The sequence below is a fragment of the Dreissena polymorpha genome, chromosome 10, assembly GCF_020536995.1.
Source record: "Dreissena polymorpha isolate Duluth1 chromosome 10, UMN_Dpol_1.0, whole genome shotgun sequence".
NCBI classification, from domain to species: domain Eukaryota; kingdom Metazoa; phylum Mollusca; class Bivalvia; order Myida; family Dreissenidae; genus Dreissena; species Dreissena polymorpha.
Genome location: NC_068364.1, coordinates 9,134,381 through 9,153,542, shown reverse-complemented (window position 1 = coordinate 9,153,542; position 19,162 = coordinate 9,134,381). Strand labels below are relative to the sequence as shown.

General features: G+C 35.2%; 1 protein-coding gene across 3 annotated transcripts in view; it reads right to left on the bottom strand.

The window, feature by feature from the left end:
• The window catches only part of LOC127847476 (TATA-binding protein-associated factor 172-like), a 98,044-nt gene extending 87,420 nt beyond the window's left edge, over positions 1 to 10,624 (bottom strand). The window contains exons 1-7 of one of the 3 annotated variants that reach the window (XM_052379393.1): positions 10,517 to 10,624; positions 8,316 to 8,407; positions 5,616 to 5,730; positions 4,685 to 4,819; positions 3,862 to 4,025; positions 2,475 to 2,593; positions 1,062 to 1,152 (exon numbers count right to left, since the gene is read on the bottom strand). In XM_052379393.1, coding sequence (XP_052235353.1) covers positions 1,062 to 1,152; positions 2,475 to 2,593; positions 3,862 to 4,025; positions 4,685 to 4,799 — 489 coding nt within the window. In that variant the 5' untranslated portion in view covers positions 4,800 to 4,819; positions 5,616 to 5,730; positions 8,316 to 8,407; positions 10,517 to 10,624. Of the gene's footprint in view, positions 1 to 1,061; positions 1,153 to 2,474; positions 2,594 to 3,861; positions 4,026 to 4,684; positions 4,820 to 5,615; positions 5,731 to 8,315; positions 8,454 to 10,287 lie in introns of those variants that run through there. The other 2 variants (XM_052379392.1, XM_052379391.1) reach the window with 2 other exon arrangements.
• Between the last annotated feature and the right edge of the window lie 8,538 nt (positions 10,625 to 19,162).

Sequence of the window (19,162 nt, the reverse complement as noted above, 5' to 3'; positions counted from 1 at the left end):
GAGACTGAACAACAACTTTCTTACTAGGCTCCGAAGAAGAATTATCGACCGAGTTGGACAATGGAACAGCCATGGGTATTTCACTCGCTTGCACTGCTTCGGGGTTACTAGAGGGAGTAGAAGATTCAGCGATTTTCGCGGACATCAACGTTATCATCGAACATCCTTTTGCATCTCTTTTTCTTGGTTTTTTGCTGTAGTACTTATCATTATTGGAAGCCATGCTTGAAAATAAGCGTCTATAGATTTGGAATAGAATGTGTATTGTGCGGCTCTAAATACTTATAATAATGCGGAACAGTTCGAACCTTATCGCTGTCAATGTTGGCAGATGCATCCTGCAAATACATCTGCTAAAATCTGAGTCGCTTAAGGCTTAATTACATCGCAAAGGAAGGGAAGTCACTCTTTCGATATAAATTATGTTTACTTTTTACGATTTTGAAATAATTTTTTTTTTGGAATTGGGAAATATGTAATCAAAATTTGATTGGGAACGGGTCCGTTTGCTTTGGGAATGCCTCCGTTGTCCGGAGGCGCAGACAGTGCAGAAAAACCCCTGGTACTCCTGTTATTTAGGTACAGAACCAGTCAAATGGCCAGTCCTCCTGTTATATAGGTACAGAACCAGTCAAATGGCCTGTACTCCTATAATATAGGTACAGAACCAGTCAAAGGACCAGTCCTTCTAAAAATATGTTAAAAACCAGTCATATTGCCAGTCCTTCAGCAATAAATGTACAGAACCTGTCAAACTATCATGCATCCTACAAAACTTGTACAGAACCAGTCATGTTGCCAGTCCTCCTGCAATACATGTACAGAACCTGTCAAACTATCAGGCCTACTACAAAACATGAACATAACCAGTCAAGTATGATCAGCCAAATTGACAGACCTTGTACACTACATGTACATAATCACTTAAATAATATCATTGAAACAGTAAGTCAGATTGCAAGTCCCCCTCCACTACATGTATATAACCTGTTAACAGAGCCGATATAATGACCAACATTCCTGCAAGACAAGTTTATAAGCATAGAAAACAGCTGTCTCACCTGCTCTAGCGGCTCTGTAGATGCTGGCAACTCTACGGCTCCATTCTCAGTCTTGAGTTTCTTGTGTGGAGGTTCAACATCTGTGTCAGGTCTGAAAGGGAAACATTTACATTAGTCATTTTTACGTAGGATACAAAACAAATAAATTCAGTAAATTCAGGTCCAGAGCTCCAGATAAGGGTCGTATTTTCTTAATTACGAATTATTTTCAAGTCCGTTACGTATTTATTTTAAAATCTTGTCGTACCATTATGAATAACAAAATCAAGTTACGAATATTATTTTTACATCGGTTCGTATCGATTTTTATTGAGTTCTTTTCGGGTATTAAAGATCTTTGCGGTGCTTATATACAATGGTTATCGGGTTTGTTTAACAAAGCGCATTTTTTCCAATAAAAGCGGCGTATACAGTCTATCTGTCAAAAACAATGGCGGCGCCCAGAGAGCGTCCTGAAAAACTGCAAAGCGTCCAAAAACACGCTTTTAACATATTGTATGCAAAGTGGGCCGAAGGTCAATGTTTAGAAAGACATTATAGAAAAGATCTTATACGATGTTGTATGTTCAGTTGCCGGCACAGTCAGAAAAGCTAAACAAAAACGCAACACGACGGGTCCAAACTTAAACACAAAAAAAACATTGAACGAGTGGAAGGGACAAGTCCCGTGGCTAATCGTTGAAAAGATTGAAGGGGAGACCCGTTTTAAATGTGAAATATGTAAAAATTCATCTAAGGCATGCAATCTAAACACAGTTTGGCCATATGAAGGTATTGGAAAAATAAAATTGTATCATACTGAAGACACTTTTGAACTCGCATAAATAAAGTTGCTAGTATGTTTATTTTGATTTTTTTTTTTTGCATGAAAATAACCATTATTATTTATTTTTAGGTCATTTAGAAAAAATAAGAATTATTTTCCAAAACTTAGTAGTAACGTTAAGAATAAAATTTCAGAGTTAAGAATTCTTTTTGAAAATCTGGTAGTAATTTATGAATTTCACAAAACCTTATCTGGAGCTCTGCAGGTCCCAAAGCTATTAACTTTCTCAATCGTGAACTTAATCTCATTTTAATATTCTCAAACTGTTTAGTTTGAAATGTTGACAGCTAACTGTTTTCTTACTGTATTTTACTTCAAGCCATCAAAAGTTTACTATATATTCGTGTTATCTATAAGGTTGATATGGCATTAACCCTTTGCATGCTGGGTCTGCTAAAATGTCGTCTGCTGAATTTCTAAAATTAGCATTTTCTTCAATTTCTTTCAAAGAATACTATCAGAATAGCAAACAGTTTGGATCCAGATGAGACACCAGGTTATGTGGCGTCTCATCTGGATCCAAACTGTTTGCAAAGGCCTTCAAAATTCGGTTCCAGCACTGAAAGAGTTAAATTCATCTGACTAACACAGGTGACTCCCGAGATGTCTGCTTCATCATCAGTCGAGCCTTCCTCTTGGCCTGGTTCCTCTCCCGAGCACTCAGACCGGAGCTCAACTGCTGGCTAATGAGCTCAGAAATCTGTTTCTAGAAACAGTCACAGAGATTTAGCTGACTTTTAAGTTGAATGTAAGTTGGCAACATGAAATCTCATTACTGGTTTGTGAAACACAATGCCCCGAATTGCACTTTGAAGCCACACAGCAGCTATTTAAGAAAAACAAAATAAGTCCAAGGCCCATAACTTCGCCAAAACATTATGGACTGGAACGAAACTCACACTTTATCTGTAAGTAATGTAGCTAGACTCACCAAAAATCAGCTGAATATCTTAAAGTCTTTCGTCAAAAACCTCCGGAATCAGTAAATTTAGAAGTCCAAGGCCTATAACTTCGCCAAAAATTAATAAACCAAAATGAAACTCACACTTCATCTCTAAGTCATAAAGGTAGACTCAAATATGAGGTCAATATCTGAAAGCATTTCATAACAAATCTCCGGAAAACAGTTATTATAAAGAACATGTCCACGTCCAAGGACGATAACTTTGCCAAAAAACAATGGACCTGAACGAAACTAACACTTCATCTGTAAGTCATGTATGTAGACTCACATACCAAAAATCAGCTAAATATCTGAAAGCACTGCGTAATAAACCCCCGGAAAATGGTTATTATAGAGAAAATTTAAACGCCCATAACTTGGCCAAAATCAATGGACCTGAACGCAACTCACTCTTTGCACATGTAGGTAGATTCACATACCCAACATCAGACTTGCTGATGGACAGACATTGGAACTGCTATATGCCACCCTACCGGGGTCTGTCAACAATTTCATAAACAACAATAGCTGTCTCCATAGAATGACATATGCCCCCAAAAATGCTTTGATAGAAGTTATGAGCATTTTTCAAAACCTAAACGCAGATTTCGAAACCTAAACGTGGACCCTAAGTACAAGGTCAAGGTCAAAGGGATCAAAATTTGTGTTGTGTATGGAACAGCCTTGTCCATATATACATGCATATCAAATATGAAGGTTACATCTGAAGCGACATAGAAGTTATGAGCATTTTTCAAAACCTAAACGCAAAGTGTGACGAACAGACAGACGGACAATGCGATCACTATATGCCCTCCTTCGGGGGCATAAAAATTATATAGCTTATGTATGGCAAACAAAAGCTTCATAATTTAAAAGAGCCATTTAAGTTAAGACCATTTTATGAATCAATCTCAAAACTTAAAAGGGGCATCAGCTGAAAAGAGGAGATATCGCATCCCTGTAAATTAAACATTCTCCAAACTCCAAACAGAATGTTTATTAAAGAATGCGAGTAGAAATCCACTGACTGTGCCAGGAATGGCGTCTGGTTCCTGGCCCATGCCTGTCAGAAGGTCATCATCAGTATAGAGGTCCTGGTCAAGTCCCAGCTTAAGACTTCCTGCCATGTCCAATCCTAGGCGACGGTTCAACATCTGACGATGGTAGACCAACCGCTCTCGTTCATCTAGACCTGCACATCACATCAAATTTGTCAACATTCCAATAATGTTCATTTTCACTTTTTACCAATTAATTTACTTTGAATTATTTTATATTCTTAAATGGTGTATATATAAGCTAAAACCAAATAAAATTACAGCAAATTTACCCCCTCAAGACAAACATTAACCTAAATTTTCATGTAAAAAGAGGCATTGATCTGAGTTTTGGGACTTGGTCTGTGACCGCCCTAAAACATGACCTCAAAAAATTACTTCAAACACATGCACAGTTTAAATTGAAAGACAGTAGAAGAAACGGTAATATAGAGATGTAGCGTGTTAAACAGAGCATTATGAAGACACCAACTCAGACATTTGGGATAGGAGTATAGCTCTCACTACTTGGTGAATTGTTAAACTAACAATGAGGGTACCATAAGCCATCAACAATTTTTATAGAAATATTCTTTGATTTTGACAAAACACCATTAAAATTTGCAAAGACTTTCCCGTTATATGCATATGTACAAACCATGCTCTGCATTGAGAAATTAGTAGCTATTCACTGATTCAGAATGAGCATATTTTTAACCATTGAAGCAATACATATATGTACATTTATAATATATTGTAATATACGGAGTATTATTTATCAAGAGCACTGTGTTTTTTCTCAACAATATTGTACCTGTGAGATTCTCGTCCTCTGCAAACTGGGCCCCCTCAGATCCCAGGAGTGATGTCCCGTTCTCTAGAACCTTCTGGACATCAAAAGTGGACAGCAGGAGCTTTCCATTCAGCATATACTCATCTTTGATGTCCTCTATTGAGAGATAAATCTTTAGTTGATAACACATGAATATCCATAAATGTTTTGACGTTAGTACTATATTTGTTTGCTTTAAAGTTACAATCCTTATAAATAAATGAAATCCTAAGGGTTGACATGAGTTTTCTAAAACAAACAGCTTGTATTTCAATGCATTTATACTTCATATATGGTACCTTGCAACTTTATCTATATATATATCTGGCACGAGTTGTCATATCATACCATATTTTATTAAATGAGTTCAGGAATTTTGTTAGTAAGCGAGCCTTTGGCGAGCTTACTTACGAATTTCCTGGATGAGTTTAATAAAATATGGTATGATATGACAATGAGTGTCAGATCTTTTTTAACACATGATTTTAAATGAGGAAATTAAATAAATATTTACGCAAACATAATGATAAATCCCGAATGTTGTTTACATTTTGTGACGTCATTTGACGTTGCAACGTCATTTCAGCAAAATACCAAAATGCGATTGGTCAATAAACGAAAACTAAGACAATGAAAACGCTTAAAAATGTGTAATATAAACAAATATGTAATGGTTGTATTACATGGGAAACAGGATATAGCATGTGATAAAAGGCAATACCAGCTTGACCATCTTAAATAAAAATTTTAAATCAAATTATATCGGATACAGCTCTCACTATTTGTTACAGCATGCAATATTTCTTGATGCAAATTTTGTTTGCAAGTCATAATAAAGGATCTATGAATGCAAGAATAACTTTTACTAGAAAATTGCAAACACAAATTTTATTATTTCAACCAGCATGTTAACCTTGTTTTGGCGCCCCTCTTGGATCCCACAGGGGCACATTACGGGCGATGGCATTGACAGCTTGAGCAGCAGCAATACGAGTGTCCCAGTTGGTACTTAGCAGGAACCCATGCAACTGTTGTAAAACATAAAATTACGTATCATGCCAATGCTGTCATACATCCAACAGTTAGGCGAGTATTCATAAAATACAATGACTCAATGAAACACTTTTATTAAAAGCACATGAACGAAATTGATAAAAATGCCTGCTTTACTAAATATAAAGTAATTCAAATTTTTTCTAATGGTAACTTGAAATGGCGCTGCAGAGGCCGACGCGTATCCCCACGCCGCATGTTTGACCCAGGGGCGCCCCAGGGTTGGTAATGGGGCCATGCATAATTGCGATTGACCGTATTGTCATATTGTCATTATAGAATTTCAGTATCAATTAGAAGTGAATCGGTGTAGAAAGGAAGAAATTATAGTAAAAGGCAATTTTGGCTGGGTGTGGTCTATGTGGGCGGGGCGCCCCAGGGTTGGTAATGGGGCCATGCATAGTTGAGATTGACCGTATTGTCATAAGAGAGGTTCAGTATCAATTTGAAGTAAATCGGTGTAGATATAAAGAAGTTAATGTAAAATAACCTAAAACAAGAGTGCCAAAATGTCACAAGGTTTTAGACACCATGCTCAATGCTTGAAATGCACTAAGTGACCTCGAGACCTAGTTATTTACCCGGAATGACCCATATTTGAACTTGACCTAGATATCATTTAGATGTAACATCTGACTTAATTTGGTGAAGATGAGATGAAAACTACTTCAATTAGAGAGCAGACACCATGCTAAATGCTTGAAATGCACTAAGTTATCTCGTGACCTAGTTTTTGACACGGCATGACCCATATTTGAACTTGACCTACATATCATCTAGACATCACTTCTGACCAAATTTGGTGAAGAACGGGTGAAAACTACTTCAATTAGAGAGCGGACACCATGCTAAATCCTTAAAATGCACTAAGTGACCCCGTGACCTAGTTTTTGACCCGGCATGACCCATATTAAAACTTGACCTAGATATTTTCTAGACATAACTTCTGACCAAGTTTGGTAAAGATCGGATGAAAACTATTTGAATTAGAGAGCGGACACCATGCTAAATGCTTGAAATGCACTATGTGACCTCGTGACCTCTTTTTTGACCCGGCATGACCCATATTCAAACTTGACCTACATATCATCTAGACACAACTTCTGACCAAATTAGGTGAAGATGAGATGAAAACTACTTCAATTAGAGAGCGGACACCATGCTAAATGCTTGAAATGCATTAACTGACCTCGTGATCTAGTTTTTGACACGGCATGACCCATATTTGGACTTGACCTACATATCATCTAGACACAACTTCTGACCAAATTTGGTGAAGAACGGGTGAAAACTACTTCAATTAGAGAGCGGACACCATGCTTAATCCTTGAAATGCACTAAGTGAACCCGTGACCTAGTTTTTGACCCGGCATGACCCATATTCGGACTTGACCTAGATATTGTCTAGACACAACTTCTGACCAAGTTTGGTGAAGATCGGATGAAAACTATTTGAATTAGAGAGCGGACACTGCTGTGGACGCCGCCCGCCGCCGCCAAGGGTGAAACTATAATACGTCCTGTTTTTAAAAACGGGCGTATAAAAATGAGTGAAAATCTCTGACCCGGCCCCACCCCAACCCCCATAACTTTTGACCCAGGGGTCAGATCAAAATTCGAAATAGTGCAGGGTCGCACATATGCTCATAGCTACCATGTGTGTAAGTTTCAAGGTTCTAGTGCTAATAGCGTAGGAGGAGATAGTGGCCAGGACGGACGGATGGACAGATGGACAACCAGACAGACGGCGGAGATAACCACAACATGGATAAAAACCATGTGTAGGAATCATTTCTCCATGAAAAATTGAAAATCCTTTAAATGCAGCCATCACATCACATCCATTGCCATTTGTCACTTACTGTTTCATTTAATACCGTAATTACTAGTTTTCGGACACTTAAAAGTAAAAAATAAATTATTGTCCGAAAATTTAGATATGAAAAATACTTAAAAAATAAGAGTGTCCGAAAATTTAGAGTCATATTAGTTATTTTTGTTTGTCAATTATTATATTGAAATAAAACCACTTAATACATGTGCAATACTCTAAGAATATGTTCTATCGTTTCTCTACTTTAAAAATAAATACAACTTCACTTATTTGCAATCTCTTACCTGAAATGGTATACAAACATTATAAAAAACAATCTTACTGCTTCCTGAATACGTTATCAATTCAAATGCTGTTGGGTGAAACCATTGTTTATTACCATTATACATGGTAATCCACCCAATAATGCAATTGTAATGGTCAATTGCACTCAGGGCATTCATAGGTCAGGTTTTTTTACCATAATCCATTGTAAAACTCCATGATCAAAGGGTCCCAAATAAGCAAAAACAGGGCAGAAATTTGGTAAAATGGCGCTGTAAAATATACTGTCAACAAATTGGAGTCATTATTAATGGACGAAAACTTGTATGTCCGAAAATATAGAGTCAAGAAAAGTTAGTGTCCGAAAACTTACAGTAACTACAGTAAATCAAATCGCATTTACAAGATTTCTTAAAATAGTGATTGGAGGAAATTTTGCCAGGATCTTTCCTAGAAAAAAACCTTTGAAAGTAGATTTCCCAGCTCATATGGGTGAAGCTTCTGTACATCTCCGAGCTGCTCCGCTGCAGACTTGCGAATCAAAGGAGTCGAGCCTGTGTCCAACAAAAGGAACAAGCGATCTAGTCTGAAAACAACCATAGCCATTTGCAAAAGGGATGTGGTAGAGTATAATTAACTATTTCATTGGTTTTGAAATAAAGTTGATAAATGATCCTATCTTGAATTATAGTTTGTGTTAAATGGTTTGTTTAGGTGTTTTTTTGTGTGTTTTTTTCTGATGTTCTTACAAAATTTAACTATTGCTTATAATGTGCAAATTGCAATTGGTAATTGTAGGCCCGGGTAGTCTGAAGTATACTACAATGTACCCCAGGTACGTATAATATGTTATTAAGATAACCAGCCATACTCAAGGGTAATTTGTAGTATATTTTTCGCACCCCAAGTACTTGGTAGTATCTGGGGTACTTTTAAGTACTACCATAGCCGAAAATGACTTATAAAGCGTTAATAATAGATAAATGAATCAGCATGTGGACCAAACATCTTCATAGACTGGGAACTTGAGTGTGACATAAATTGCTATCATTTTAACTTTATTAAGATCAATGCAAAATTGAGCTGTCATTAAATTGTGTTGTCATGTTGAAGTAATGAAACTGACATTTACTTACTATAACAATACACAAGTTCATTGCTGTAATAACAGTAAACTGGTACATTATTGATTAATACTTATTTTCAGACTGTGTCATTCAAATATAACATGCCCACATTGTATTGCTTTTGGATTTAATGACTTTCTGTGGCATTCATGAAAATATATCCACTTTTTTGTCTTACACATATCTACATTTCGTTGGACTGGACGAGACATACGAGGTTCAACACTGTCAGTGATTTTTTTTGCTCAAAATTACAGCCGAAATTCGGCTGCTTCCCAATCACAAAAAATCAACATTTTTTCCCAAAAATCTGACCAAAATTTCCCCCCAAAAAAGCCCAATTTCAACAAAAAAAAATATTTTTTTTTAAGAAAGAAGTCTCTTATGACATCCTTCAAAATATATAACTTAAATTTAGTCCTTTTTGTTGATAAATAATTCCCAAAATTGCCACTTTAATCGATTAAAATATCCCTATTTGACCAGACTCCTTTTCCCAAAATAGCTAGAAAACCCCCTGAACATGCACTTAAAACAAATCTGTTTCTTTTAATCATATTTATAATGCTTTATTTTTCCCAATTTCATAGTTTATCGCGCGATTTTTCCCAATTTCATGGTTTATCACACTAATTTTCCCAATACAAATGGCACAGGCTGCAACTAATAAAAGCAAAAAAAATCACTGACTGTCTTAAAGGGGCCTTTTCACGTTTGGGTAAATTGACAAAAATGAAAAAAGTTGTTTCAGATTCGCAAATTTTTGTTTAAGTTATGATATTTGTGAGGAAACAGTAATACTAAACATTTACCATGCTCTAAAATAGCCATTATATGCATCTTTTGACTATTTAAAAACCAGAAAATTATAAAGCATTGCAACGCGAAACGAATTAATAATTTGGAGAGTCCTGTTGTTGCCGTTATATTATCAGAAACAACGAGGACTGCTTATATAAAGTATAAAATACATTAGGCGGTGTGTTTGGAAGGATGGTCGATTGGTCTAAGTCGCAGAATTTTTACTCCAGAAGTCAAGGGGTCAGTGGTTTGAGTCCTGCTGTTACCTTTTTTTTTCTTTTTAAAATTGTATTCTTGATTTTTTTACTGGAGCATTTTATAGCCAATGTTTACATTTATCAATATAAAGCCTTTAATGACAAACTTCAAAACATGCCAAAATCTGTGAAAAGGCCCCTTTTACTAATCAAGTGTCACAGGAACTGTCGCTAATCTGTTGTCTTATTTCTAAAATATTAATATCGATACATATTCAATAATTTACACAAAAATGCATGGGCACAGACCTGGTTGTCATCTGTCAGAATTCAGAATGCTGACATTGCTAAGTTTTTATCGACGAAGTATTTCGAAGTTTGATAAAAGATTGAATCAAAATGTGACTTTTTAACTTTCGCTTTCGGCATCAAATTATTAATATCAATACTCGTCTTTAGAGTTTACATGTGCATAAACTACAAATAATCCCGTGCGCTATTTAAACAAAAAAAACTAAAACCATGACAATATGACTACATCAATTTTATCCTCCATTTTTGTATGCGATCCGACCGGGACGACGAATGTTTTTATACTGCCAGCCATTTTGAACATCGTGCCTAAAAATGCGACAGTCTTGTGTTCTGATTGGCGACCTTTCGCCTCTGACCGGACATCGGATCCAATGAATAGTGTTCACACATCAGTGAGCATTGCTTTGTGAGTGTTTGGATTTTACAATCGGGACTCCTCGGACTAACGGCGGAGACAGTGTGGTGTAGTCCACTGTGAATCCGGGTCGTTTCGCCCTAAATCCCGTTCGCCCCCCGAGTCGTTTCGCCCCCCGAGTCGTTTCGCCCTGGGTCGTTTCGCCCTTATTCCTGGGTCGTTTCGCCCTTATTTTTATACGTATAGCGATATTAAAGGATTTATCTTAGGCTTGTCAGAAGCTGAATGGGATATTGTTTAATACAGTATTATATTATCTTAATTACTGTTTATTTTGTCTTTTGAAATAAAACAAAGTACAAAGTTATTTATATTGCATATATATTGATAGCTCTAATATGAATAATAAGAATACACATGTATAAACAAAACATTCAATACAATGTCGAAGCACACATACACAATAATTTGACATACATTTTATTTTATCTAACATAAAACAACTGAGAAAATCACATCGAAATACAGATTTCATTTTATATTTATTAATGAACAAAACATTCAATCCAGTGTCGAAGCACACATACACACTAATTTGACATACATCTTATTTTACCTAACATAAAACAACTTAGCAAATCACATCAAAATTACATTGAACACAATGTGGTAGAATACACACACAATCAGTTGATATAAACTTTGTATTTTACAACAGTTTTTTTTATAGTTTTGCTTATTTCATCGTCTGTTTGATAACACTATCCACTTCACTCCCCAGACAATCCGACAACTAAGTCTGCCGTCATGTTGTCGGACGGCCCGTACAATCTGGACACGGACTTTAAGAAATGTGTTGTGGTTACTCCATTCCCCGTGTATTTGTCCCACAGGGATTGTATCTTTTCCTCCAACTTGGTGCATTTGGTTGCGACATCACGATCCAGGTCGTCGGCAGCTACTGTGATAGCGACGATCTCTGCCTCAGTCATCAAGGTTGGTACAAGAACGTAGATGGAGCAGCCACCATATCTAACGGTAGTATTCAGCTTGTGGTGCCAACCTGAAATAAGGTGATACTCCTTGGCTAAACAGAAGACCCTGATATACACTGATAAGACCCGGTTTTCCATATGCACTACGCATTTTGAAAGTCTATGTAGAGCTCTATCTCCGCGTTCATGTTTTTTTTTATTATTTGTATTCTAATTTCTATTTAATTGTTATAAATTTTGTACAAGCTTATATTTTTTACTTTAAATGAGCTATGAAAGATATTGAAAACAGCTGTCTCCTAATCAGTAACAATACCGTATTTCTCACCACTAAAATTACAATAAACAGATAATCTGTCAGTCATTCAGAGCTGATGAGGGTACTGATGATCGAGGAGTAGATAAGGCTATTACTGATAGGGGTTGTATAGAGATAAGGCTGTAGTATGGAATACTTAAATAAATAAATTTTTTAATTTGTTAATGCTTTACAATTTAATATTTAAATAATTAATGTATAACCGTAACTCAACAAATTTTAAAAATGTTGGTAAATTTTATTAAAGTATTAAATAAATAAACATTTGATTTTTGTAAAAATTGTATGATTGAGAATTATTGTAAAATTAATCATTTTTCGTACAACCAAATACATGTAGGTATAATAAACATATATGCGCGGTTAACGATATTTCCTATAATTGTGTGCGCAATAAGTTTTCCATACGTAACGGGATCTTCGTTAATTGTTTTATGACAAATTATTAACTTTTTAATAATTAATAGTTATTAATAAATATGTGCATGCATTATTTCTTTGTTTATTGATTATATTTTCTATTTACTATTTGTTCATGTATTAAATATTTCTACAACTTCATAAATTTCAAGCATGATTTGAACTTCCAAATGGAAAATGTGTTAACAAAATGAGTATTGCTTTGAAAATCCGGGTCTTAACGCAAGTGCGTGAACTTCTATCTTAAAAAAATATATATAGATGTATATCCTATTGTGTACTTATTGTAAAGCTTTGTTAATGTGTGTAAATATTGAAATAAATATTAAAAGAAAAGTATGTAGTATATATCAAAATAATAACAGTTTTACGAATTGCGTTAAGACCCGGTTTCCATATGCACTACGCATTTTGTAAGCATATTTTCCATTTTAAAGTCACATAATACATTTAATTCATGAAGATGTTACAATCTTTAATACATGAACTAATAATAAAGAGAAGATAGAATCAATAAACAAATAAACATAAAGATGTAAAGGAAAATTACAGTAACCAAATATCTTTCAGAAAATAAAATGGGCTGTTTACATCACCGACTTATTTAATTATTTACATCTTTTATACGTCAAAGAGTGTCAGCGCTTAAAGCTAATTGAAGTTGAAATATGGTAGAAATAATATTTGTTAATACCGCAAATCGAAGAATGGACAGGATTATTAATTATTAAACTATGGAAATTGTATTACATATACAATTTTATGACAAACAGCGTATTTTATAACAACGACAACATGCAGACAAATAGCGCCGACACGAAATATAAATAAAATAGATAAGCATCTCGTACCTGTATCACATGTCCGATGTTGCCATCTGTCACATAAATCACATGTGATGGCATGTTGGCGAGGTGACTATCCGATCACACGAAATACACAATTCGTCTGCCATAAGAACGTGTCGAAATATAAATTCACGAATGACGCTGCCATGGCCAAGTTGCTTTTTATATACACTTTCGGCGAATATCTTGAGATCAAAAGATGCAAACTGGCTTAAAGTTTATAAAAACAATATCACGCCTTTATAATGTCTCCTTTTGATGTTTCTGTGCTAGTAATTAGTCAATCATCTGATCACACGTCTTCCGATCTAAGTGTGTTTGATAATTGTTAAATTGGTCCCGAAATTATTTTAACTGGCAAATCAATGCATCATACCTCTGCCAAACTAATTAATCGTAATACTTTACGTTTGTGACACAATGAATCATAACGTTTCCGTTAATTAATTGCAATTAAAATCAAACGGATAATTGAGCAAACATCAAATTTGTAATAATTAAATAATCTTAATTTCCCATATATCATAAACAAGTACTAAATTAAAATTGCAATTAATAATAAAATTTGTATTAAAAATCTTAATTTTCCATATATGTTAAACAAATACTATTAGGAGAGAAAGAATCATTTACAAAAGCCTAATATTACATAATAATTAAATAAGGGCGAAACAACCCACTTGTAAGGACGAAACGACCCTGGGCGAAACGACCCGGGGTGACAGAGGGCGAACGGGATTAAGGGCGAAACGACCCGAGACCGTCCACTGTCCGATGCGTTCAGAGGTCATAATACACCAAATAGTTTCCCTATATAATTCAATGTAAAAGCGACAACTTTGAGCGAAAATAAATGCAACATTTTGCACATAGAGACCCCCATAACCATACCTTTTCTTAAAGGCCATTCTAAGCGGAATCGATTTATGCAATAAAAAAGATATGTCATGTACAATGCAAGAAAGAACTTGACACAAATCAAAATCGACTGTTTTTGCAACTTTTTTTTTCGGCCGTTTCTTAGTGGAATGTAACCTTTTCTAGTGCAATGGTTTACTATAGTCTTCAAGTGTATCATATTTCAGGGATTCAGTAGTGAACACCTATTCATGCCCTACCATTATCTCCGCAAGAAAACACCTGAATAATGGTAAAAAGTGTAAAACATGCCTTCCTGTAAACTATGATATTTTTTTAGAGAGTACAGCCCTACATGAAGCGATCATTTAGTGTAATGTAACCTATAAGACAACGTTTACTGTTAACATCGCGAAAAATAAGCACTTCTCGATACTAATAAACCTATTTTCTATGTGCATGCCAATTTTCAGACCGATCTTTCACGTAGAAATGCTTGAAAATGCATTTTATTATAACGCCTGATAAGCCATGTGGCTTTCGCGTTCGGAGCTTTGATTTATAACGGGCGTTCAGGCGTAAAACGATTACCCTAAATAATTACAATCGGTCAAAATACTGGAATATTGTTACAAGCTATGTAGAAAAAGAAGTAAACAACTATTAAAACGTGTTCATGAGCTCTATCAGCACACATTGTTGCGATTTGAGATGCTCAAGACGAGTTTTTGTACATTTTTTTCCTTATTTTCCTCTGAAAACGTATTTTTTTTCTTAAAAACTCACGATGCTCCTTAAATTCGTGAAACAAACGCATTTATTCCGTGAAATTTGCCAAAACGCGTCATATCTCACTAAAAAAATGATGATTTTCTGTAAATACAGCTTCTTTGTGACTAGGCCTGGTTTTGCGTTTAGACAACGTTTACTGTTAACATCGCGAAAAATAAGCACTTCTCGATACTAATAAACCTATTTTCTATGTGCATGCCAATTTTCAGACCGATCTTTCACGTAGAAATGCTTGAAAATGCATTTTATTATAACGCCTGATAAGCCATGTGGCTTTCGCGTTCGGAGCTTTGATTTATAACGGGCGTTCAGGCGTAAAACGATTACCCTAAATAATTACAATCGGTCAAAATACTGGAATATTGTTACAAGCTATGTAGAAAAAGAAGTAAACAACTATTAAAACGTGTTCATGAGCTCTATCAGCACACATTGTTGCGATTTGAGATGCTCAAGACGAGTTTTTGTACATTTTTTTCCTTATTTTCCTCTGAAAACGTATTTTTTTCTTAAAAACTCACGATGCTCCTTAAATTCGTGAAATAAACGCATTTATTCCGTGAAATTTGCCAAAACGCGTCATATCTCACTAAAAAAATGATGATTTTCTGTAAATACAGCTTCTTTGTGACTAGGCCTGGTTTTGCGTTTAGGTCATAATACACCAAATAGTTTCCCTATATAATTCAATGTAAAAGCGACAACTTTGAGCGAAAATAAATGCAACATTTTGCACATAGAGACCCCCATAACCATACCTTTTCTTAAAGGCCATTCTAAGCGGAATCGATTTATGCAATAAAAAAGATATGTCATGTACAATGCAAGAAAGAACTTGACACAAATCAAAATCGACTGTTTTTGCAACTTTTTTTTTCGGCCGTTTCTTAGTGGAATGTAACCTTTTCTAGTGCAATGGTTTACTATAGTCTTCAAGTGTATCATATTTCAGGGATTCAGTAGTGAACACCTATTCATGCCCTACCATTATCTCCGCAAGAAAACACCTGAATAATGGTAAAAAGTGTAAAACATGCCTTCCTGTCAACTATGATATTTTTTTAGAGAGTACAGCCCTACATGAAGCGATCATTTAGTGTAATGTAACCTATAAGACAACGTTTACTGTTAACATCGCGAAAAATAAGCACTTCTCGATACTAATAAACCTATTTTCTATGTGCATGCCAATTTTCAGACCGATCTTTCACGTAGAAATGCTTGAAAATGCATTTTATTATAACGCCTGATAAGCCATGTGGCTTTCGCGTTCGGAGCTTTGATTTATAACGGGCGTTCAGGCGTAAAAACGATTACCCTAAATAATTACAATCGGTCAAAATACTGGAATATTGTTACAAGCTATGTAGAAAAAGAAGTAAACAACTATTAAAACGTGTTCATGAGCTCTATCAGCACACATTGTTGCGATTTGAGATGCTCAAGACGAGTTTTTGTACATTTTTTTCCTTATTTTCCTCTGAAAACGTATTTTTTTCTTAAAAACTCACGATGCTCCTTAAATTCGTGAAACAAACGCATTTATTCCGTGAAATTTGCCAAAACGCGTCATATCTCACTAAAAAAATGATGATTTTCTGTAAATACAGCTTCTTTGTGACTAGGCCTGGTTTTGCGTTTAGACAACGTTTACTGTTAACATCGCGAAAAATAAGCACTTCTCGATACTAATAAACCTATTTTCTATGTGCATGCCAATTTTCAGACCGATCTTTCACGTAGAAATGCTTGAAAATGCATTTTATTATAACGCCTGATAAGCCATGTGGCTTTCGCGTTCGGAGCTTTGATTTATAACGGGCGTTCAGGCGTAAAACGATTACCCTAAATAATTACAATCGGTCAAAATACTGGAATATTGTTACAAGCTATGTAGAAAAAGAAGTAAACAACTATTAAAACGTGTTCATGAGCTCTATCAGCACACATTGTTGCGATTTGAGATGCTCAAGACGAGTTTTTGTACATTTTTTTTCCTTATTTTCCTCTGAAAAACGTATTTTTTTCTTAAAAACTCACGATGCTCCTTAAATTCGTGAAACAAACGCATTTATTCCGTGAAATTTGCCAAAACGCGTCATATCTCACTAAAAAAATGATGATTTTCTGTAAATACAGCTTCTTTGTGACTAGGCCTGGTTTTGCGTTTAGACAACGTTTACTGTTAACATCGCGAAAAATAAGCACTTCTCGATACTAATAAACCTATTTTCTATGTGCATGCCAATTTTCAGACCGATCTTTCACGTAGAAATGCTTGAAAATGCATTTTATTATAACGCCTGATAAGCCATGTGGCTTTCGCGTTCGGAGCTTTGATTTATAACGGGCGTTCAGGCGTAAAACGATTACCCTAAATAATTACAATCGGTCAAAATACTGGAATATTGTTACAAGCTATGTAGAAAAAGAAGTAAACAACTATTAAAACGTGTTCATGAGCTCTATCAGCACACATTGTTGCGATTTGAGATGCTCAAGACGAGTTTTTGTACATTTTTTTCCTTATTTTCCTCTGAAAACGTATTTTTTTCTTAAAAACTCACGATGCTCCTTAAATTCGTGAAACAAACGCATTTATTCCGTGAAATTTGCCAAAACGCGTCATATCTCACTAAAAAAATGATGATTTTCTGTAAATACAGCTTCTTTGTGACTAGGCCTGGTTTTGCGTTTAGGTCATAATACACCAAATAGTTTCCCTATATAATTCAATGTAAAAGCGACAACTTTGAGCGAAAATAAATGCAACATTTTGCACATAGAGACCCCCATAACCATACCTTTTCTTAAAGGCCATTCTAAGCGGAATCGATTTATGCAATAAAAAAGATATGTCATGTACAATGCAAGAAAGAACTTGACACAAATCAAAATCGACTGTTTTTGCAACTTTTTTTTTCGGCCGTTTCTTAGTGGAATGTAACCTTTTCTAGTGCAATGGTTTACTATAGTCTTCAAGTGTATCATATTTCAGGGATTCAGTAGTGAACACCTATTCATGCCCTACCATTATCTCCGCAAGAAAACACCTGAATAATGGTAAAAAGTGTAAAACATGCCTTCCTGTCAACTATGATATTTTTTTAGAGAGTACAGCCCTACATGAAGCGATCATTTAGTGTATTGTAACCTATAAGACAACGTTTACTGTTAACATCGCGAAAAATAAGCACTTCTCGATACTAATAAACCTATTTTCTATGTGCATGCCAATTTTCAGACCGATCGTTCACGTAGAAATGCTTGAAAATGCATTTTATTATAACGCCTGATAAGCCATGTGGCTTTCGCGTTCGGAGCTTTGATTTATAACGGGCGTTCAGGCGTAAAACGATTACCCTAAATAATTACAATCGGTCAAAATACTGGAATATTGTTACAAGCTATGTAGAAAAAGAAGTAAACAACTATTAAAACGTGTTCATGAGCTCTATCAGCACACATTGTTGCGATTTGAGATGCTCAAGACGAGTTTTTGTACATTTTTTTCCTTATTTTCCTCTGAAAACGTATTTTTTTCTTAAAAACTCACGATGCTCCTTAAATTCGTGAAACAAACGCATTTATTCCGTGAAATTTGCCAAAACGCGTCATATCTCACTAAAAAAATGATGATTTTCTGTAAATACAGCTTCTTTGTGACTAGGCCTGGTTTTGCGTTTAGGTCATAATACACCAAATAGTTTCCCTATATAATTCAATGTAAAAGCGACAACTTTGAGCGAAAATAAATGCAACATTTTGCACATAGAGACCCCCATAACCATACCTTTTCTTAAAGGCCATTCTAAGCGGAATCGATTTATGCAATAAAAAAGATATGTCATGTACAATGCAAGAAAGAACTTGACACAAATCAAAATCGACTGTTTTTGCAACTTTTTTTTTCGGCCGTTTCTTAGTGGAATGTAACCTTTTCTAGTGCAATGGTTTACTATAGTCTTCAAGTGTATCATATTTCAGGGATTCAGTAGTGAACACCTATTCATGCCCTACCATTATCTCCGCAAGAAAACACCTGAATAATGGTAAAAAGTGTAAAACATGCCTTCCTGTCAACTATGATATTTTTTTAGAGAGTACAGCCCTACATGAAGCGATCATTTAGTGTATTGTAACCTATAAGACAACGTTTACTGTTAACATCGCGAAAAATAAGCACTTCTCGATACTAATAAACCTATTTTCTATGTGCATGCCAATTTTCAGACCGATCTTTCACGTAGAAATGCTTGAAAATGCATTTTATTATAACGCC